Source organism: Grammomys surdaster, unplaced genomic scaffold, assembly GCF_004785775.1.
Source record: "Grammomys surdaster isolate TR1022 unplaced genomic scaffold, NIH_TR_1.0 171, whole genome shotgun sequence".
NCBI lineage: Eukaryota > Metazoa > Chordata > Mammalia > Rodentia > Muridae > Grammomys > Grammomys surdaster.
The window spans coordinates 2809938-2833654 of NW_021604619.1; the positions used below are offsets into that span (position 1 = coordinate 2809938).

The following is a 23717-nucleotide window of genomic DNA, read 5'->3' on the forward strand; positions in this document are numbered from 1 at the left end:
TTCTTCCTCCCTTCCTTCTTTGTGTATGTGTGTGTATACAGGTGTCACACATGGGGAGGCCTATGTATGGAAACCCAAGATGGCCGACAGAAATTCTTATTGATGGAGTAGGAGTACCTCAGGATAGGATTACACACTGTTCTGTGTAGTTCACTGGTTTTCCTCACGTTTAGCTGCAGCCCCTCTCCACTTCTGAGTCATCAGTCCACATGAAGTTATTCTGAAGTCCAAAGCTCTTGATCCCTTTGTGTTCCCTGCTGTGAGGTGCGGAGAGGGCAAAGGATGCCCGACTGATCTCTGTGCTTCTTCCGGCTCTTAGGGCCTGACAGAAGGCAGCACTCATTGAATGTTTCTTGGAATAAATTAGATTGGAGGCAGAATAAATCCTGCCATGCTGCTTCCATTGCTAATAACTGACTTCTTACCTGCTATGTTTTTTTCAGGAAAAAAAAAAGTCATGATGCAAGCGTTCTAGCTCTGGAGCAAGGTTTTTAACACCGAATCGCTCTTCTGGAGGGTGCATTTACACTTCCATTTACATCTTTGAGTTCCATTTTGTAGGTAGAGTCACACATTTCTATCTATGGATGGCAAGTGTGATCAGATTTCTCCGTAAATTTACCTCAAGTTGAACTGAATAGTAGAAATAAGAACATATGTCTGATGTATCCTAGATGCATAACTTTGCAATTATATTTTGCTGATTTGAATGTAAGAAGGATTAGTTCTTTTGTTTTTTTTGTTTTTCTGATATTGTTTTTTTTGACTCCCTAGTGACGGGAACCACTCCCCCACACTTTCTCTGCTTGGTTTATTATTGGTCTGAGTGCCTTCTGGCCTCTGGTTTGGTACTGTATTTTAGTGGCTTCTAGCCAACCACCCTCTCAGGCTTCTCAGAGCTTGCCAGGCTTTTGGATGAGTCCGGTTATGTTTGCTCTGCTCTCTTGCTTCTGACTGGGAATAGCACCCTGCTGGTTTACCTCCTTTTGAACATCATATGCTCCCATTGTACTTTTCCTGGAGACCTTCACTCCACCCCAGCTCAACAGCCTCAAGCAGAGAGGTCTCCATATGGGGACCATATGGTGTGTCCTTGACTATTCTAAGCTGCTCCCCATCCTGCCCAGCCCTCGGCAATAGTGTGTAAAGCTGGTATGGGTGATCGTACGCATTCAGATAGATTTTTTTCTCTGCCTACACATAAAGGAATATTTAAATCCGCACAAGATAATACGAGTCTATCATATCACAAAATTGAATCCTTTAAACAAATTCTTATGACAAATCGAAAGTTATTCTCTGAGGTAGACCTCATGTGATTGTCCAATTTAATAAGAAAATAAATTGATTAAAAAACACTCTAGAGAAATCAGAATTGATCTTTTGGGTTAAACTGGCATCTTTCCTTTTTGTTATTGCCAGAGAGAAACAGTACACAGAACAGGCTGAATATAACGATGTATCATTTCTCACTTCAGAAACACAGCTAACATGCACCAAGGATATTCGTTATGCTTCAGCTAGTTAGATAGGTAATTTTGGATACCTGTGAAATATGAGAGCCATGACAAGTTAATCCTATGAAATAGGGTCAATTCTTTTGGAAAACAATGCTGGTAACATTTAGTTTTACGAAATGTAATGATTCTTTTTTTGTGATCTTTATAAATGTCTAGTTTTTCCTTTATAAGGCAAGAGGCATTGACTTGAATTATTTGCTGTCTGTTTCTCTCTGTACTCTTATGCCAATATGGCCACGGCATGGCTTGAAGTTGGAACTTGTTTGCCAAATTCTCCTGGCACGAGAGAATCAGAATGAAAGGTGAAGAGGACTGAGGAGGAATAGGGAGTATGAGGTTGTGGAGTGAAGTGCTGGGAGACACCCATGCAACGCAGACCTACAGGGCTCGGTGGGGTTATCTGTAGCCATAGCTGGAACAGAGGCTCTGCATCTTCTCTAAAGCCTTGGATGGCTCTTACAGGTGCATCTGCAGATGGGTCTGAAGTTCTCAGAGATGCATGTGGAAACACAGGGACCCTAAGAGAAACAAAGAGCCTTTTAGTACATTCTCACATATCAGCTGGCAGAATTCCATCTTCATCCAGGTTCCTTTTGATTCTCTTCTTATAAATAGAAAATCTTATCATTATGGGGTGTGTAAATATCACCTACTGGAAGGAGCATTTCTGTCTCTGCCTCCTTTGGCCACACTGAGAGTGGTGACCACAAGACGCTGGTGTGGTGACCACAAGATGCTGGAGTACAGGGCTCTGTCATCTATTTAGTGCAGTCTCAGTTGACAGTGGCTTGCCTAGTTATTGTTAGAATGTGGCTAAGATCCAGTTTTAGAATGGCTATTTATATCTTGGTCCCTCATCTTTCTCTTCTGATGTAAAAATCCAGAATTTGCATGAGTATATGTGATTCTGTGTGTGTGTGTGTGTGTGTGTGTGTGTGTGTTATACAGAAACCATGAAAATGGCTATCAGAAAACTTGTCCTTAGCATTTCAATTGTCACTCCATTGGATGGATACCTGTTATGAAAATGTACATGGTGGACTTTCCCTGTAAGGATATTTCTCTAGAAATAGATACATTCAGAATAGCCTGGAGCTTGTAACATGGGAATGCAGAACAGAGAACCTACCTGTTCCTGCAGTCACAGACACATCTACATGTCACAGGTCCTTCTCTGGGTCCTACACAGACACTGACTCCCCCTGGGTACATCCATCCACCAGTACAGGTGTTGACAGTGGTGTCTGAGTCATCTGTGGGCACTCAGCCACAGCCTTGCCAGGGACTTGTGGAACAAACAGTAAGGAGCTTCGAAAGATGAGAGAAGATAAGATTTCGGCAGAGAAAATCCTTGCTTTTGACTCTTTAGATAGTTAATCCTTCCAAGAATAAACTAAAGGTTCTATAGTACTGATACTGGAATTTCTCCATATGGGTCATGGAAAATTGCTATACTAACCATCCTTAATTTGATGCAGTAGCATGAGTCTTTTATTTAGGAGGGAATTCAGCGTGACTAAGTGAATGCATGAGTTAGGAACTAAGCTTTCTTCTGATACTTCTTTTCCATCATCAGTGATATCAGTTTTTAAGATTAAAGTCTTGTTAGACCAACATCATTGAGAATCTGCATCACAAGGCAGCTGGGAACTATTTGAGAATGCCAGTGATACACACACACACACACACACACACACACACGTACTGATGAGATACCATCTTGGAAGATTTATTCCAAATTAACTGGAGCAGAAGTCAAATTTCCCCTTCGGTGCAATTTTTAAAAATTAAACTTATTCATTGGCGATGTCATACATGTGTCTAATGTACTATGATCACACATACTCTGCACATGTCTTACCCTCCTCTCCATTCCTGTGTAGAAGACCCTCCTCTTTCATTGGTTTCTTGTTTTGTCTTTGTGTCTAGTGACTTGATGTGTTTAACCAGGGACATAAGCTTGGGCATAGGTGTAATACAGTCCCCTGGAGCATAGGGGACCTACCACTGCCTCTGCTGTGGAAGATGATGACTCTCTTTTTTCTAGAATTCTTCCTTAGTCAATAGTTCCCAAGGGAAGGGTGGGCCCATGAGCCTCTCCTGTGGTGGGTATTTGGAGAGAGGGCAGAAGACAATCTTTACTGATGGATAGAAAAAAAGAACTGTTGCAGTGGCCACTTTCCATCTAGATTTACATCCTCCTGGGACTAGATTTACTGCCTCTGGGCTTCCGAGTCACCCATGGGATTAAGGACCAATGTATTATTCCAAATGCTTAACCTGACAGGTTGTTAATGTGAAAATTATTGAAAAGTACTTATGAGCATCGAGTTTCAATCACTTGTAAGTCATTTGAAATAGCCATAACGAAATTATAGCCCACAGCCAGAGACTGTTGTAATGTGGTAACCTTTAGGGAAATCGAAAATCCAGAAGGTTTATGGATCTTGATACCTTGTCCAATCTACAGATATAAGCCAGAATAATATAACCTCACCCAAAGCCTTTAGAATCATGAATTATTAAAATGAGCTGTTATAACGGTTTAAAGGAAAACTAACTCAGATTAGTCTGCAGTTTTATGATACACCCCGAGGGAAGTATGATTGTTTATCTGCTTGTGTTCCAGTGCATTCTACTGAGCTGATCACAGCATTAGGTATATAACAGATTTTAGTCAGATTATAGGAAACTATGTTGAGTTCTCAAGGAAAGAAGTAAAAATCACACGGCATCTTTTCTCAAAAATTTCTTTTCTTTAAAGTTTAGGGTTTCTAGTAGAATAGAAATGTGAAGACTTAGATTTCAAGTAACAAAATTTGAAATGGGCCCATGAGATGTAAATGTTAGCATTGCTGTTATCAGATCTGTGTGGTGAGTCACACTTTTCAAAGCCTTCAATCCTTGGAGACATATTTAGATCTAGAAGGAATGAAACAAGAAATTTTATCTCAGAAAGTTTATAAATGTCTACCATCTGTGTGTTCTTGAGGTTACAGTAATCATTTAAAGGCAAGCATCTCTGCCCTGTGTTTCCCTTTTATGTTTTTCGGTGGTACGCAATCATTTGCCAGCTGTTCCTTTAAGGCATCTCTAGACCCAAGAGCTTACACAGACACTGCATCGTGCCCAATGAGTGGGTGTGGAATACCCTAAAAACACCCCTAAGTGAGAGCATAAACTGTGTATATATGTAATATAAAACAAGGTGTGGCTTACATGCTGAAAATTACTAATGTGTACAGGCATGTACATTGTGTGTACAGGCAGTGGATAGTTCCAATGTTCTGGCCCGGCATCCAGTGAACAGTATAAGCAGGTTCCATGAACAGTGTGCACAGAGGGCGATTGGTTAGACTTTTGAGAGGATGGTTTGAGACTTCAGTTGGAGTGATTGGAGATTTTGGCAACACCTATATTTTAACAAAAGCCTGGGTGAAATGTTATTTTTTTCATATAAAAATGAAGCATTTGACTCTGGGCTGAACATCCATCTGATGACGTGTGTGTTTTCACAGGGCAGTAGAGGCCCGGTAGGACCAGAAGGGTCTCCAGGCATACCAGGGAAACTGGTAAGTGAAGTTTCTAATCTCTATATGTTTACTTTCTGTAAAGCAGGTTTTTTTTTTTTTTAACAGGAAAGGAGAGAAAAAATTGCAAAAGATCATCTAATTAACTGTATATGGCTTTTATAGTTGTTGTATGAGTATGTGAAACTGTCAATATGGCATTTCAAATTGCATCTATGACAATCTCCGTGAGGGTCTTAATCAGTGTGGTTTGTAGAATGCATTTGAAAACCCACAGACGTATGAAGTGCCATGGCTGGCATCTGCCTCTTAGTGGAATGGAAGGGATGAATGCTGGCCTTTGCTGCTTGTGTAGCTCTGTTTACACAGCAGGAGAACCAACAGCCTGCTGCTGGGGCATTGGCTGAAAGAGCTCACTGTTGCTAAGTTGTGTAGAGGGAATTCAGAGGTGGGGTGGAAGGTAGGAGGCCACCCACCCCTCTTCTCCTGGGATGTAGGAATGAGGCAGCACTAAACCAACCACACATTAACTTTACACAAGAGTTGATACCCCAGGGCCCCCGTCTGGCTTGTCAACTTTGAGCATCGAGGACACAGTGACTCTGAAGATTTTCTGTTTGTTTTCCAGGGATCTGTTGGCAGCCCTGGCCTTCCTGGCTTGCCTGGGCCCCCTGGACTTCCTGGAATGAAAGGAGACAGGGTAAGATATCCAGCACTTTACAAGGTTTTGTGTGCCCTCCCCTTTTAAATCTGCCATGTTGACTCCTTCTTTGTTGAGAAATCAAGGTTGCTTTACCTAGTGAAGACTTTCTCTATGGATTATTATGAGGAAATATAGTGAAAGACGTGTTAAATGACTGAGAGTTGACATTCCAAACAAAACAAAACTAACTTTCCAGAAGGAAGAAAAATAAAGGCCGAGGAGGAAAAATAAAAGTATCAGTTGTAGTTATAGTTTTTACTTAGTTCTGAATTTTTGTTCCTACCAAGTGAAAGAGATTTAGGGAACAATTGTGTGGAGACCAGGTCTCCTCTGATCTTCAATGAAGTGGTGAGAACTGGGGAGCTCTCTCCCATCTCTTTATCCATCAGCTCATTCAAGGATATTGGCTCTTCTGAAATGATGCGCGCAACTCCAAATGCTGAAAAATGTTAAATTTTATTCACTCCAGGGTGTATTCGGTGAACCAGGTCCCAAGGGTGAACAGGTAAGCATTACGTGCAATTAGAGGTGTCAGTATTTGCCGCTTTACGAGGATAGCACTGGCTGGCTTGTGGGTGTGGTGTACCGATGAAGGCTCACAGCTTTTCTCAGTGTGCTTTCTAGTGAGTGAAAACCATAGTGGAGTTTGGTGTGCAGCCAGACTGTTTTCATATGCCAGCACTAGAGGCTGTTCCCTGGACTGCATGGTGTTCTTCCTTTGAAGCGAGTATTCCCCATCTCTCTAGCTTGCTGAGTTTTATTCAGATGACACAGACTTTTGAAGCCACAGAAGAGCATCTAATCAACATGCCTTTTGATCAAGACCTCAGCAAACAAAATGTGTAAATGGAGTCGGCCTGTATCTGGATTCCTCTTTCTACCGTAGAATGCCGCTTTCAAGGGTTATTGAATTTTAACATTGTTAGATAGAATTGTTAATCTGATTAAATGATTTAAACTCAATTAGCTGAAACCTGTCTGGCCTCTCTGGCTTCTCTGGTCTATTCTTTTCACTTAGGATTAGCCTGTTGTCAAGGAAGTGAGAGCTCCTGCATGATCCTTGGGACATTGGGGTGCTTATAAATGCTTATCAATGTTGTCTGGTTAAAGTTAAACCATGAATGGAGAACCGGAAACCAAGTAACATTTTATCTTAAAATTTTAGGGTGCCTCTGGTGAAGAAGGTGAAGCAGGAGCAAGGGGTGACCTTGTAAGAATTTTTTAAAAAAAATTTTGGTTAATATAAAACTTTAAAATTGTTGAAAAATACACTTCTTTCTGACACTGTTCTTTATCTTAAAGGCTAAGCGGACCTTCCTCTATTTTTATCTGGTGATTTCCAACACTGAAGGCAAGGCCTAAGAAAGCAGATAGGTAGACCTAGCTTTAAATTTCTGTTGAATTCCCTGAGAGATGATTAATTCTCCTGTGGTCTTACATTGAGACATTTAAGCTCTTGATATAGTACTGCAGAATAAAAAGGAAGAGGGCATAGCAGGGACACAATGTTGAAGTGGTTTTAGAGTCAGGAAGCTGTGGCTCATAAATATTACTGAGGGCATTCTCTTTGCCCTCAAAATGTCTGAAGGAATGACCTCCATGTCCAGAGGATGGGATTGGTGAATCTCCAGAAAAGGGGGATGCACAGACCTTGCTGTCTGTCTGCAGAGTCGCTGGATTTGCTTGCTGCCTCTTAATGGCTTTGGCAGGAATGACCAGACCTACCATAGAAATGTATGAGTCCTATTTCAGCCAGTAAGGCCTTTCCTATAAAACAACCTTATAGTGCTTTAAGAGCAGAGAAACAATCTGCTAGTATTTATTCAGACATAAAGGGTTTAGAATAAATATAAATGAAATGTCTGAACTGGCAAAGTCACCAGATTATTTTCCCCCCAAATTTCTGAGATGATTGCATTTTAGTTTCTGTAGAGGCTGCTCATTTTATGAGCTAAGGGGGTGTTTTAAAATTTAAATCAGTCCTGTCTAGTAGTGGAGATATGCTAACTCAAATGCTAAGACTTGAACTGAACTCATCTAAAATTAATGATGGGGAGATCTCCTGGTGTGTCTGTTTGTTTGTTTAAAGCCTAAAAGCATGCATATTTTATTTGGTAGATTTTAGGGAATGAACTAAAAAAATAAAAAATACAAAAGTGAAATTTCAATTGGTAGTTCTAGATGTCTATCATGTTCATCAAGAAAAAGCTATTTTATTTTGTCTTATTATTTATTTTATTACGTACACATTCCTGGTACTGCATGCTGTAGATCTGGGTGAACTCCACAAAGCCATGATTGCAACCTATTAGTTAATGGATCCGTTAGCCAGGGTCAGGGAGAGGGCCGTGCTAACACAGGAACACAGAGTGGAGAAGCTAACCTGCAATGACAGCCCACATTTTGAGTCAGACACATTTTCTGCAGTTCTGTGCTCTCTCAGCACACGGTTTTCTGTATTTTAGCCGTGCAATACCATTGGAAAAATGTTTTTAGGAAACTATGTAAAGTGAATATATTGCACTAATATAATTTTGTCTTACTGATTTAGGGAGATATGGGACAACCTGGCCCAAAGGGATCTGTAAGTATGATGAACGGTAACAGTACAAAAAATTAAGAACATCAATACAACTGTAGGAAATGCAATTTTCTCCTTCAGGAAATCATAGCATAAAGTTAGTTCCTTGAAGGACCTCAAGGAAATACGTGTCTAAATAAAGGTGTAAATAATGGGTTTGTCTAGTTGAAAGAAATCCCCAACTGTGTAAATGGATCTAGCTTTTGAACTAACCACTTTAAAGAAAGGTTTTCGTTTAGCTATTATAAATGGCTCAATGAGTGTTACATTATGATACTCTAATATCCTGCCCAAATGGGCCATCTCAAAGAGCTGACGCCTGCTCTACACCTAGGAGGAAAACTGAATTTCTTTGGCAGGTGTGCTACTGCAAAATATTTCAATAACTTTCTTGATCTCCTGTGTGTTCTAGTTGAGGGAACGGAGAGAGAAGCAGAGCACGTAAGAAGATATGACAGAATCCTCAGAACCATAACACGATGGGTTTCTTCAGTTTTGTTCTTTTACGGAGACTAAACCTATGTCCTTAGAATAGATGAATTCCAAATTAAAGATCTAATCCATAGGAACCCTGAGGCATCTTGCTTTTATGCACACCAACACAATTAGGAACTTGGATTTTGACAGAAAAGTTAAAGCTCAGATGGTAATCTCAAAGGCCAGACTACTAGCTCTAGTGAATTCTTAAATTCTATTTCTAGAATATTGTGAATTTCTTTCTTTATCTACCAAATTACCTCCACAGCAGCTAATATAACCTTACTAAAGAAAAAGAACCCACGATATTCCTCTTTCCTTTGAATACTTAAAGGATAACTTTTAAAAGAGGTAACTATTGTAGAGTAAAATCAGACTTTGAGCAAAGGAGACCAAATCTGTCTGGAAGAGTTCTTGGTTTTTGTCTTCCAGATAGCTGGAACTATCCATTTTCCGGACTTTTACATACTGTGTCATTTAACACTTTAGAATAGACTTTCTCTGTGAGAAATTCTATCTCCTACTTATGCATTCAGCCGATCCTCTACCTTACCTTCTCCAGGAGCACCCATCCAAACCTGGCTTCAGTGGCTGGATGCAGGCTGTCTGTAGGCTGTCTGCATACTAGCACATGGGTGGGGTTGCAGTCCGTTAACTTCTCTGCCTTTAAGCATCAAGTCTCAAGCGATGTTTATGTCCAAGCATACTTGAAAGGAATGGTTTAAAGTTGTACCAAATATGAAGAATTAACCCTCATGTGTTTGGTGAGGGAAATCATATGTTACTATCTGGACAAATCTGACAATGTTCAAGGGAAAGAATCCAAATAGTAAAATAAAAATTGATTATAATGTAGGGACGTGCCCTGCATCTAATTTGGATGTATTAAGAACTAGCTGTTAATTCACGAATTCTCTCTATCTCCCACTGATGTGACACACTGCCCACGTCATGCTGAAGAAATTGAACTGTACTCTTTCAGAGTCAAGAAAATTATTAATTAACATAGGAGCTTTCGTTGATCTATCTTATGTCAGCACAGATGAACTTTCTAGGTTGGAAGCGTCTGGAGCCGGATGTCTGTTCCAGTGCAGTTTCACTGAAGAACTCTTTCTGGGTGATCTGGGGTCCTATGGCACCCTGATCTTTCCATCCAAGAGTACCTGCCTTTTATATAATAGCAGTGGTTACCATTGCCATGAACCGAAGGCATAATTCAACGTGGCCAGTACTTGAGTGCATTTCTCTGTTCACCTGGGTGCCTCTTTGGGTTGTTTGAGAAACCGTTAGTTTTTCACTCTGGGAACCTGACAATTTCCCAGCCATGGTTAGTGTTTCTTAAGCTCTTTGTGTTGATGACTTCTTTCAAGTTGTAATTTCTGTATAGAAGTAATCTTGTCCAGCTGACTTGGATGAGTATCATTTTTTTTTTCATCATAAAGCAAGCTTGAGAAAGCTTGCGGAGCCTTGTGTGGCAGTGTGTGGTGGAATTGTTGCTTTAATTCTCTCGGGCTGAAAATATTTGAATATTTGAAAGAGGTAGCTTTCCACAGATAGATGCTGCACGGGAGAAAATGAGGCAGGGTAAAGCCACCTGATGAACATTCTCCGTTCAAGAAAGACTACTATTCCCGAACTTCCTCCTGTCCCTGTACATTCTTATTCTCAGCAACAGTGCATTGTGGCTGCTGTGCTATAAAATTCTAACAAATTCCAGTCTCACAAAAGAGTGAATTAATGTAGTCTCCTTTTAAAAGCATTTATTATATATGATGACTTTAAAAATGCTTTTAGAGGTCTGCTTTCAGGGAAAGAAAATATCTAGTTCATCTTGTGGGTACGCTTTGTGCTGAGGAAGCAAGTGGCTTATTGGTTAACTTCTTTAATGTTTAGGTTTTAATTCCCTTTATTACTTTAAACTCTAAAGTTGCCTTTTTTATTTTTTTAATATTTTCTCAAATCATAATTAATTCACACAGGGGTATAAACACAGAAAGACGGGATGTGGGGAAGGGAATGACACTGGAGTGTGGGTGCTCAAGGAGAATACAGATATCTTCAGAACCGGGTATCGGCTGGGTGAAGGTTCAGGGGACAAGTCACCACGACTCTGCCTATGACTCACTTGTCCCCATCTAAGCTGGTATTATCTGCCAAGGCTACCTATTTACAAGGTCCATGACCACTCAGGCTTGTAAATTTCCACAAAAGCTGCCCGTTGACATTAGCTTATAGCCATCTGTTTCAATATTCTTCCACTGAGACCCAAGACTTGGTGTTAGTATACATGTATGACAGGCCCACTGCTGATTTTAGGCCTATGGCTGATTTTAGGCTTACAGTGTGTAAGCAGGGCTGCCCCTGACATCTCCTCCTTTCTCTAAGTATAGAAAGGCTGTGGCAATTCTAAACTTGCGAAGGCAGGGATAGAGACCTGACCTCCAGTATTTGAAGAGGACCTTGTAATGGCTCCAGTCCCCCTGTCGTTGTTGCCTTTTTTTTAATGCTTCACTTTCAAGGTAGTATGTTGAATGTACTGGCTTAGTCTATGTTAGTGCTTTGTAATTCCTGGTTATTATTGGCATCTTCAAGTTCACCAAAAACATCTTATAAAAGCTGAATAACTTATATTCGTGACCTGTTGCATTTTTATCCTCAAATTGCATATCTTGGAGGAAATCTTTTACTTGGAGGAAGTCTTTTTATTGGCAGAAAAATGTTACCAATCCTCTCCCCACCCAAAAAGAAAAAGAACATTTTACATTCAAGAAAGGCTACGTTCAATGACAGGCTGGAAAGACAGCTCAGGGGGTGAAAGGACTTGCCACACAAATGACACAATCTCAGATCAGACCTCCAAAAGTCATGGAAAAGCTGGCTGTAGCCATTGTAAGAGTTTGCAATCCCAGTATGCCAGTGGGAAACAGGAAGCAGAGACAGAAGACTCTCTAGAAACTCATGGGCCAGATAGCTTAGCTTATGAAGCAGCAAAAAGATCCCTTCTCAAAGAGAAAAATGTAAGAGCTAATCCCTAAAGCAGAGATTCTAAACCTGTATATCACGACTCCTTTGGGGCGTTAGATATCAGATATCCTGCATATCAGATATTTACATTATGATTCAGAACAATAACAAATTACTGTTTTGAAGTAGTAATGGAAATTATTTTTTGGTTAGAGGTCACCACCGCATGAGGAACTATATTAAAAGGTTGTAGCATTAGGAAGGTTAATAACACTCCCCTACAGGTTGTCCTCTGACCTCTGTGTGTGCCCCCAAACACACCACACACACATGCACACACACACACACACACACACACCAAACGAAATGAACAATCAACTTGCTTGGACTGGGCTATAGCTTGGTGGTAGAGCATGTACTCAGGGTGGGCAAGGCTCAAAATCAGAACAATAAAACCCAAACCACTGACTTGTCCTTATGAAATGGCTTACAGTATAGCAAATGAGACCTTAAGTATATCTAATCTCTATGGAGACTTTGAAATAATAAAAAATATGTTTACTTACATTAGAATTCTAAGTGGCTGGTGACTGGTTCAATGGTAATATGTGTTAACCCTTGAGATAACTTCTGAACACGCACCACTGTGGGACATAAGTTGTAGGAAACCTAAAATTCCACCTAAATATTTATATTGATGTTAAGCGGAACATTGCTGATGTCTAGACCAGATTTTATAGTGTACTCTTTGTTCTAGGTGGGTAACCCTGGGGAGCCAGGCCTGAGGGGGCCTGAAGGAATCAGAGGGCTTCCTGGAGTAGAAGGACCAAGAGGACCACCTGGACCCCGGGGAGTGCAGGGAGAACAGGGTGCTACTGGACTGCCTGGTATCCAGGGCTCTCCGGTGAGTGGGCCGACACATCCCTGTGGCTTCCTATTGGGAGCCCCTACAATCTCAGCCAAGCGTCAAACTGTCTCATCAACTGAACCGCCTGTTTTTTTTGTGACATCTGTCGTTATATTTCAACAATGTCCTCTTTAAACTTGCAAGTATAACCTGCCTTTTACTTTCTCGTCCCAGGGCAGAACACCGACAGACCAGCACATCAAGCAGGTTTGCATGAGAGTCGTGCAAGGTAAATACATCACAGGGGTTTAAGCATTTCCACGATCTGCTCTTGCCTTTTAAGCTTTTATTTCTGTAGCTGTTCAAGGGTAAGCAACAGTTGCTTTAAAGGTGGGAGATGTTGAGTAATGTTAATACCAGTTCTGTTTCGCGTAAGTGTTGACGCCTAGAGCCTTACAATAAAACACTACCTTTCTGTCTTAGCCTTCTCTCTAATACCCTCCCAGGCTCTGTCTCTATGTCTTACCCACCACATTCCAACAAGGACGATAACTTACAGAAAAGAAAATGCATTTGCAGACCACACACACACACACACACACACACACACACACACATATATATATATCTCAATACAAATTTTCAGGTGTCTCCCCTCCTTAAGTTGCCACCATTTAGTATGTATCTGGTATTGTCCTCCAGTCCCTCCAAATCATGTGAGAACAAAGTGACAGCCACATGCCCACATGCCCATGTGTGGGGTAAGGACAGTATTTATACCCGTGTAGTAGGTATGTATGTTTTAAAAAAACAACAACTAGAAGTTTTCCAGAAACAGGGATGTTTTTTCTCATTTGTTAATCTTTATCCAAATTTATCTGTAGCTATGGAAGTCATTATTCATCTCAGTTTGCCTAGTTATAAAACCACACAAAAAATGAATATGCACAAAATATCCCCAACCGAGGAGACACTATAACACCATTACCTTCAACAGAAAACCCTCTTATGATGGTATAACTGCATCTTGAAGAAATGCTTGTCTTTTATTTGCCAATAGATAGTCCCGTTTGTCTAGCAGACTTGTAGAATTTTCTAGAACTGGATGAGAATGGAATGAATGTTTCTATATTTGGAAACCAATATAAATTTCTTCACTGCATACATTTTATTCTGGCTCTCTATTTGAGTTTTGAGCATTACTAACCTATCTGCAAATTTATAATTTTATGTTTGTTAAGTTAAGGAATTCAAATATTTAAATATTTTTTAATATTTAAATAATTTTTTCACTGTTGGCTAGAAATTTGTTTCCCATTCTGTTTCTCTTTCACGCCCTAAAGCTTTAAAAAATAATAATACTGCACTACAGTACTTGCCTCAGAGCATTTTAATGGGATGGATTTTCTTGCTTTCCACAGCTTTAGCCGCTGATTCTTAATGAATGTGAGAAACCCCCAGAGTTATTAAATTTTTAAGACAAACTGTGACCCTTCCCAAGGAAGGTTATTTTTAATGATTGTTATCTGTTCCAAGCATGAAAATAAACGAGAGGGGAAGAATTTATTAGAAACCACGAATTCTCGTGATATTTCAGGTTATAAAATTGCTTTTAGTTTTGATGCTTGGTCTCAAAGAATGTCTGAACCCAAATTTTGAACGATGTTTTGGACTTTGAAAAGGTCCAAGACAACACTTTCACCTATGATAAGAAACTCATTTTCTTTTTATACGATGGGTTTCACCTAGTACCAGATAGGATTCAGGGGGGCACTCCCAAGTTTCTAAGAACTCATTTCAAAGCCCTGGAGTTTAACCCTCATCCCACTGTGTCTCAACACAGCAGGGCCAGATAGATCCAGGGCAAGCTCAGAAAAGATGCTCAATGAAGCTTCCTGATTGGAAGCTGGTGGAAAACACTAAACTCGTTTTTTTCTTGGTGCCACATTGATATACAGGCTACTGGGGATGTCGTTTTTCTTCATCCAAGTCACTGCTGTGTTTGTGACTTACATTTTTTGGTTTATTGTCTTGCAGAGCATTTTGCGGAAATGGCAGCTAGCCTCAAGAGACCAGACACAGGAGCCTCTGGTCTTCCTGGGAGGCCTGGTCCTCCAGGGCCTCCAGGACCCCCTGGAGAGAATGGTTTCCCCGGTCAGATGGGAATCCGTGGCCTTCCAGGCATTAAGGGTCCCCCTGGTGCTCTTGGTTTAAGGGGACCTAAAGGTAAGGTAGTTTTTTTTTTTAAGTTTTATTTTATTTTTAATTACGTGTATGTGTATATGCATGGTGGGGTTCCCGTGGAGACCAGCGGAGGGCATCAGACCCCGCCCCCTCGAGCTGGAATTGTGCGTAAGTTTGTGGGTGATAGAACTCAAACTCAGGTCTTTTGCAACAGAGTATGCTCTTTTTAACCACGATACCAACTCTCAGGCCCAAAGGTGAGCTATTTTTGTCAGGTACAAGACACACATCCATTGCTGGTTTTCTTTAGTTGTGTGATCTGGACCCAATCTCACAGAATCGTGGAAAATTCTGAAACTCTAAAAGTTATTGTAGGACTTTTCTTAAAACAGCAGCTAAAGATGTTTGTGTCTGTGAATCTAGTGCAGGCACAGGACATGTGACTGCTCACATGTCAGGGATGAGTGTGGCTGTCCTCTTTCAAAAGTGAGCGTCATAGTTTTAATTTTGATGGACGTTTATCTTCAGGCCCAGGGTGCAAACTAACGTAACTCCTTCTTTCATTTGGGAGTCTGTTCATTTAAAGCAAACAAGTGCTATATGCAGGGAAGTTTGCAAAACCAAAACAAGACACAGGTTTGTGAATGAGCATAGAAGACATTCTGCAGAACTGACTGGGTACCTCAGACGGCATCTGCCAGCTGAGGTGAGTATGTCAGTGGAGGTGTGTATAATTTATGGAGAATTAAGTTAAGTGAACGATTTCTGTGTTGTTACGAGTTACTGACAGCTCTCTGGGAACCTTTAGAAGGATGTGAGATAAAAACCAAGAGACCCCTCTCCACATTATCTTAAACACTGTGGTGTTCCAATTAGGGATAAATATTATGGTGTGAATGGTCAGAGGTCAAGCCAGCTGCCTCTTTGAATCTCTAAATGAGTCGCTGATGTGGTTGGCTAACTACACCCTCAGCTGGAACAATTTTTTTAATTACTTTTTTTGTCATGTGCAGAGTTGCATGTTAAAAATGGACTCTAATTGGAAGTCTTGCAAGGCTGGAGAGATGAACGGGAGAGGGAAGGGAGTTGTCAGGAAGTGTCACATGCTTATTCATCATTGTCCCTTTTAGCTACTAGTTCAGGATTCTGTGCCAGATGACCCTATGGGTCATCCTGACCTCTCTAAAAACCATGTTTAAGGAAATGCACTGGTTGGGGTGGGTTATTGAGTTGGTTGGACATTTTGTGCCTCTACCATGGGCATTAATGCAGCATTCCCTGCATGTCAAGATGTGGTTACAGAAATCACATCCCTGTTTTCTTTGGAAAAACAGTACTTGGTTCCGATCTTGATTTTGTTCCGGCAAGCAAACCCAGCTCCAGGCAGCTTGAAGGTCTGTATTAGTTGCTGACCTGAAAGTCTATGGGGCCACCTGATCTTTCAGCTGTGGCTGCCCTCAGAATCACCCTGAGAGTTTTACCAGCAATCCAGGTTATGGACCCTACTTCCAGAGTTTTAGAATGAACTGGTCTAGGCTTTCGGGGCTTACAGTGTCCCTCGGGTGGTTTTAACATGTAGCCAATTTCTAGCAGAAGAACCTCATCTAAGAAAAGTGTATTTCTGTATTTGGAACTGGGAAGAGACCTCTAGCACGAGATTCATTCATTAATCCCAGTGTTTCCTCCTGGTTCTTCTTCGGTGTCCACAACATAGTCTATCATTTATGCAGATACGTCACCTTTTTTCCACCAGGCCCCCCTTTCTTCTGTGGAGTCATTTAAATCAGGATTTCCATAAAGGTCTCATAAAGCTTTCGTACTTCTGAAACCTGGATGGAGACAGGCAGAATTACTAGTTTTTTTAAAAAATCAATTAACACTACAACCAATCTAGAAACACACAATTCCAGGTAACTGACCTTGGCTATATCCTACCACGTATAGGACAGAAATTATTAATGAAAACATTGTTTTTCACTATTCAGAAGTTCGAAGCTCAAAATTTTCCCCCAAGGAAACACAGTCTACCCTGTTGAAATGTAGATTCTGAGTCATTATAGATCAGATGTACGTCAGTATGGCTGGTCTCTTTCCCCACTATTACCGAATAAAAAGATGAGGCTCGTTCTGTGATAATATAGTCACCATGGGCCTCAGAAAAATAAAACTTGTTAAGAAGTACAAAGTTCAGGCTATGTCTTAGTCACTGCGTTCCTCTTGAGATTGCTTTGGAAAACAATAGAATTTTTGGATAAGAGCTACGTTGTACTGTGCCCTGTCCCCAAATTTATCTTCCGCATAGCTTTACCCTGCGCATGCGCATCAATGTAAAGCAGCAGCTCAGTCCCCATAGGTTGTGGCTTAGCCCCCATAAATAGTTCTACATGAAACCATAATATGTGAATTGCCCCCACACAGTCCAGTGTCCGTGCTGAATGCACTCTCTTCATGCATGGAGGGGCTGAACTCATGAGAGAGACGGCAAAGTGGCTTTGTGCTCACCTGACTTAGCGTTTCATTAGTGGTTCAGCCCTTAAGCCTTATTTTTAAATGTTGGTGGTTAGGATTAATTTTAAACTTCTTTGAGTAATCCTGTGTATTTTTAGACATTTTAGTGTGAGTCAAACAGATGTGAGACGGGATAGAAATGAAGGTGTAAGGAAATACGTATTATAACTGACTCACTTTTTTTCTGTATTAATCAGCTCTTAGGGGAGCAGAGCATCAGTTACAATGTGTGAAAAATAAAAATGAAATAAATAATATCCAGAGAGGCATGAGAATGCTCCGTGTGTGTGCACATATATGCATATATACATTTTACTTAAATTTACTTTATTTATATAAAATTTTTATAGGTGAAGGCTTTGCAACATTCGTTGTTCTGCAGTTGATCATGCCTCAAGTTCAATCAACTGTCTTGTAATTGCTTTTTAACATTTGGTTACGACCACAGAATATTCCCAGTGACCTGAGTCAGAAGCAAGGAACACTTGTAACAGCTCACTTGAATTTTTAAAAATAAGTTTATTTTTTGATAATACCACATTTACATTGCCCCCACATTAAGTGTAGGAAGGACATTTAGTAAAGAATTTCTCCCAAAAGTTTCCTATATGCTTAGTTTCCTTTGTCATTCTTATGGTAAAGAAACCTACTGGCTCCCTACAGACCCGACAAGCAATGCTATATGAGTCTGGGGACATGTACTCCCCTGTCTGCTTATGAGCAGAACCACACTGTTCTTTAGTAAGCAGGCTGGACCTCGTTTGTTTTTCATTTGACAGTATGTCCAGTAGACCATTCCAAAGAGCTGCTGGTGATTTTCCCCAGCTGTGTAACAGTCTATTCTGTGGTAGGCACTCACTGACTCTTTCCCTTTGATGATCCTTTTGACGGTTTCTAGCCTTCTGTTGCTGTAGCAAGGCAGGGCGCACAGCAGCCGACATATTTCGTCTTGATACAAAATATCAGCACAGATTTCATTTCTACTGCTATCTCCATTCCAAAATATTTTATTATTTTGAGAGTGAATTTTTGGAAGTAGAATTCTCGGAACTTCCGCTTGTAATTTGATTGCTATTTTCTTACCCCCTCCAATGAGGTGGAGCCGATTTGCACTCTCCTTAGCTATATACAGTTCTACATTATTTTTACAGACTTGATATGTTTAATAGAGCCATGAAACTCGTGCTAATTTTATAGACTAAGCATCTTCATTCCTTTTTGATTTTGTGTTTGTTTATGAAAGCAAATCCAGTTGCTCGCTCATCTATGTAACAGCCATTTTTGTTTCTTTTTCACGAAGACCTCATCTTGTAGCTTGGTCTTTTTTTTTTTTTTTTGGTTTTTTCGAGACAGGGTTTCTCTCTGTATAGCCCTGGCTGTCCTGGAACTCACTCTGTAGACCAGGCTAGTCTCGAACTCAGAAATCCACCTGCCTCTGCCTCCCAAGTGCTGGGATCAAAGGTGTGCGCCACCACTGCCTTGTTTGTATGAAGCCAACTGATTTCTGTATATTAACTTTGTATCTTGCTAGATTAATAAATTTGCTTATTGTTTTTTAGTAGTTTAAAAAAAATTGATTCTTGTCTTTAAAATATGTGCTCCTATTACCTGAAGATAGAAATTGTTTTAATTCCTCAAAGCAAATGATGTACAGTAGCGCTAAGAGGACATCCTCCTTCCTCTTCCTGGGGCAGAGCCATCGTCAAGGGTTACACTTCTGGGCTGAGATAGATTGATCCTGTTGAGGATCTTACCTCATTGAGTGTTTCACTGAAAATGCACATCCAGTTTTGGGAAACGTATTTCAGTGGGCACAAATCAATATTTTGATTTTTTTTTCCTTCTTCTTCTTGGGACTGTTGATAAGATTTTGGCCTTGCTGTGTATCTATTACAAATCTGGCTTCCAGCAATTTCATGAGTTTGTGTTTTCTTTAAAGTTTAAAGCATAGAACTTTATCGATATATAGAAGCATAACATTTCTTTATTCTAATGCAGGTGACTTGGGAGAAAAAGGAGAACGTGGTCCTCCAGGAAGAGGTCCTAAGGGTTTGCCTGGAGCCATAGGTCTCCCAGGTAAGTGGGTTCTGTGGTAGAATGGGGGAGGGGAGGAAGAAATGGGGTCAAGTGTAGAGCGTAGGTTGAATGGCGTTTTGAAGGAAGCACTGCTCAGTCATTTAAACTTACCATGGACTCGTGAATGGCTTTAATGAAGAGTTAAATGATTTGTAAATCAAGTCTGTATTCATTGTGAGCAGGCAGATGTCAAGGCTTGAAGTATTATGCTCTTAAAGCTATGCTTTAAGAAAAAAAGAGTTCCTAGGTCCAGTCACATGCCACTTGTTACACTTGTTAAAATTTCAATGAGTAAAATTGGACCCATGTCTAGCCCCGTGATCATTTCTTGTTATGTCATTACAATTATTAATCATTATTAGTTTGTGCTTTTGGGGATCAAGCCTAGGATCCAGCACACACGACCAAATTACAACCCTAGCCCGAACTTTTTACAAGAATCCATCTTAGTCGTAAAAGGAATCCAAGTTTTCACTGACTCATGTGCTACAAGGAGTAATTGAAATTTTGTTTTAAAAGCTCTCCTTTCAAAAACCCAGACCCTCCCAAAATGCACTCTGCCCAAAACAAACATTGAAGGAATTTGTCTCACGGCTGCAAAGAGCGCTACATGGCAGGAATCACAGCTGTGTGGGCTCAGTGACAGAGGGACTTCTGTAAGGAGCCAGGTCCTCTCACTGGGTATTCTGTGTCCTCTTTATCTGATGACTGACCTGTTGCTGGGGTCTGGCCAGAAATGTACTCGTCCATTGAGGACATGACTTATAAATCCAACCTCTGAAGTAGCTCTATGGGGCTGAAGGCTGGCTAGCTCAGTGGGCTGTGCAAGCTGCCCCCTCATCGTGGCTAAGACTATGGCTGTGAGGCAGGGGATGAGGGAATGTTTGGGACTCTAGTTGATGCTAATGGGGACAGTTAGGGACAAAGAGGCAGTAGAGTATGACAAGAAAGTAGTATGATTTTCGTTTCAATCATGAACTTGGAAATTTTGGTCTAGGGAAATTTAGGAGAAGAAATTACCATTTTATAATTCTGCCAGCGGTTACATACTTAATCATGGCTATAATTATATAATTATAGCTCCAAATTTTAAAAAAAAATCCTTACTTTTCAATTATCTATTTCATTGCTCTTGGGGATTGTTTTCTTATTAAAATTTGGGAGGAGGACTACATTTGGAGAGAGCTCAAACACTGTCCTTCTGAAGTTGGGATCCATGGGCCTGTGGGGATATTTTTGTGATTTAATATTTTTGTGTGATTGGAAAAAGAAAAGCTAACTGGACTTCAAATGATCAAAAGAAGATTTTAGCACATAATGAAAATCTGGGTTCATTTGACAGATGTTTTGGAGGGAGTAGAACAGTTCTCACCAGGATCATTCCTCCCTTTAATAGTGCACTTCACTGGGGGCTGGAGGCGGGACTAACACTTAAGACCCACCCTCTTTCCTTTCATTGATGCTCTCCTGCCTTTACTATGGCTGCCTTGGCTTTCTACCCATCTCCGTTTCTGTCTACCTGCATCTCAGCTTTATGGGGAGGGCTGTGTTACATTGATGGGATAATGACATCATTTGGTGAATTTTGAGCTTCAGATTATTTTCCAAAATTACAGGCTAAACTTCCAAATCACAGTCTGAGAAGAGGGAGGTCCTGCTGATGAATGACTCTCTGTGTTTCAGGAGACTACAGGGTCTGTGTTTACCGTAACTCAGCAGGATGCCTGTTCAGGGCTGTGTGGTTCAGCCAGGTTCATGTCCTTTTCGCTGCACTGTGAATATCTTAGGCTAATTGAACCAGACAGGTCTCCGACAGAGACTGCTGACCATTGGTCCCTTAAAGCACAGGCCCAACAATTCAGAAACTCCGGGTTCAAATCAGGACACTGCCACTTCCTATCCTTATGACAACCGGCTACTTAGTCTCTCTCGGTGCCTCAGTTTCCCTCAGTGACGAAATACCAAGGATATCGTTCTGATGGTGTAAGCCTGAGAATTAAAAAGAAGCAATCCTGTGAAGTGTTCAGGGCAGTTTGTGAGCGTAACAGTGGCCAAGGAAGGTTGTCTATTAGTTTGGTTTTGCTTTTGACATTGATGAGGCTAGCACAGGTTACCCTTAGAGCCTGTTCTCCTGCTGCTCTTTAATCAGCAGTAACAGGCAACCTTGTTCTCAATTAGCTCTGCCCTGAGGCGCTGCCCTCTTTCACGACTCTCTGCTGCGACTCTGTGCCGCTACTGTAGAGAAGTGGTCACTCTGGTCACTGGTCATTTCTCCAGTTAATTGTCCACCAAGAGGATAAACTTTTAAAAACAAATGTCCCAGTAGAACTTAAACCATGGTTTTCTGGTACTTACAAACACAATGCTAATAAAACTCCGTGACCTGGAGGAAACCTCAACAGAGTTCTGCACAGGAACCCCTTTGGAGTCTTCTAGTGTCTTACCTGAAAGATACACCCACTCTGTTTTGAAGCTTTACCTTTTAATTTTTAAAAGAATTTAACACATTTCAATTAAGATATAGTATATTGCTTCCTCCTTCCCTCTTATAGTCTTTAATTTTGATTTTTAAAATATGTTTTAAATTTAATTAGAATTACAACATTTTTTTCCTTCTTTTCCTCCCTGCAACCTCCCCAGATGCCCCCCCCATCTAATTCCTCTCCTGTCCCCTGGCTCTCATCGATAGCCTCTTTTTTTTATAATTAACATTATTATACATTATATACACTCACATATACATGTGTGTATATGCACATATTAATAGAATCGGCTGAATCCGTTGTTGGTATATCTAGGGTTTAAAGAACGACTGGTCTGCGTTAGACTGGCTGTGGGGCTGATCCTGGGGAGAGTGTAATTCCCAACTGTCATTAGTTAACTTTAGTCCTTTGTCTTGGGGTAGGACCTGGAAAACTTTACGCCTTCCACATTAGGATGTTCATTGATAATGTTATCTTTCTTGTCTTGTTCATGTAGCCATTTTCAGGAGACATTGTTTCAATGCACATTTTCCTGGAGTTCTGGCTCTTCTGGTCTCTCCGCCATTTTTTCTTTGTTCTTTCTCTCATGTTCCCTGAGCCATAGATTCAGGAGCGGTGATGTAGATGTACCCATTGGGACCAGGGTTTCTATGATCAAAGGTCGATCTCTGTGTTGTGTGCAGTTGTGGTTTTCTGTGATGGTCTCCATTCAAAGAACTCTTCTTGGTTGTCCCTGTTGTTGCATTTTGAATTTAAGTGCTACAGAGTAGAAAGAGATCATTTCGTCATTGTTTTTGCGAATATACCTACAATTTTAAATCCGTAATATGTACCTTTATTATCGATCAGTTCCTAGGATCCCTGTCATGTTTCTGTGTAGTTTTTTTTACCCTCTGTCTCCTTTCATAGCGACATGTTCCCAGTTAGCTATTACATGTTCTGAGATGTTACTATGTCATCGCTTACTATAGACCATATGTCCTTCTTATAACATTTTGGCTATAGTGTGTTGTTACTTAAAAGCAGACATATGCTGCATAGTTTGTTACAGTTGAACTAGGAAGGGCAGATATGTAAGGTCTGTGGCCCTGGGCACAGGGTCCTTGGACTTGTGGTCCCTTCTCCTCCTTATTTCCAGTGACTGCTGCTCTCAGTTCTGTTTTGTGGAACAGCAGTCAGAACCACACAGCATTATGGGCTATTCTAGGAAGATCTATACTCATGCTGAAACATATAAAAGCCATAGAGCAGGGCCGGGCTAAGCCCCACACTGAGAATTCAGCTGATTGTACAGTGGTTAATCCTCTCCTTATATTTGAGCATAAACAGACTGGCTCAGGTCACTTCGGTTGTTAAGTGGTAGAGGGAAATATTTATGCTTCCCGAGTCTAGGTTCATGAAATTAACAAAACGACAGGTTGTCCAGTGTGACTAGTGTGTCCCTGTCACCATAGTTACGTCGTGATGCAGGCATATCTCCAGTGTCTTATTTTTCTGCCCCTCTCCCAGAGCTGTGCAAATCTTGTAAACAACCCCGGGGCCTTTAATTCCTTCTCTCTTCATTTTCTCACCAGAGCTAGCTAATGCTGCTTCTCAGCTAGGTCATCTCATTAAGGGACATTCCTGCATGCCTGCTGCCACTAAACTGCCCACGTGTGACCAGTAACTCAGCACTCATAGCATTTCAAGGAAAAATATGTAATAATAAATCCTGACTTCTCTGTGCATATGAACTCACTAGGGAAAGGAATAAATGAAATGAAGAATCTCTTGAAATACCACAGAAATAAGCTCGGCATATATATATATGTGTGTGTGTGTGTGTGTGTGTGTGTGTATACATA

General features: G+C 40.7%; 1 protein-coding gene across 2 annotated transcripts in view; it reads left to right on the top strand.

The window, feature by feature from the left end:
* Col9a1 (collagen type IX alpha 1 chain) overlaps positions 1 to 23717 on the top strand; it is a 78754-nt gene that overhangs the window by 51794 nt on the left and 3243 nt on the right. For both annotated transcript variants that reach the window (XM_028767242.1, XM_028767243.1), the window contains 9 exons: positions 5039 to 5092; positions 5679 to 5750; positions 6223 to 6258; positions 6919 to 6963; positions 8305 to 8337; positions 12533 to 12679; positions 12857 to 12911; positions 14660 to 14848; positions 19313 to 19390. In XM_028767242.1, coding sequence (XP_028623075.1) covers positions 5039 to 5092; positions 5679 to 5750; positions 6223 to 6258; positions 6919 to 6963; positions 8305 to 8337; positions 12533 to 12679; positions 12857 to 12911; positions 14660 to 14848; positions 19313 to 19390 — 709 coding nt within the window. The remainder of the gene's footprint in view (positions 1 to 5038; positions 5093 to 5678; positions 5751 to 6222; positions 6259 to 6918; positions 6964 to 8304; positions 8338 to 12532; positions 12680 to 12856; positions 12912 to 14659; positions 14849 to 19312; positions 19391 to 23717) is intronic.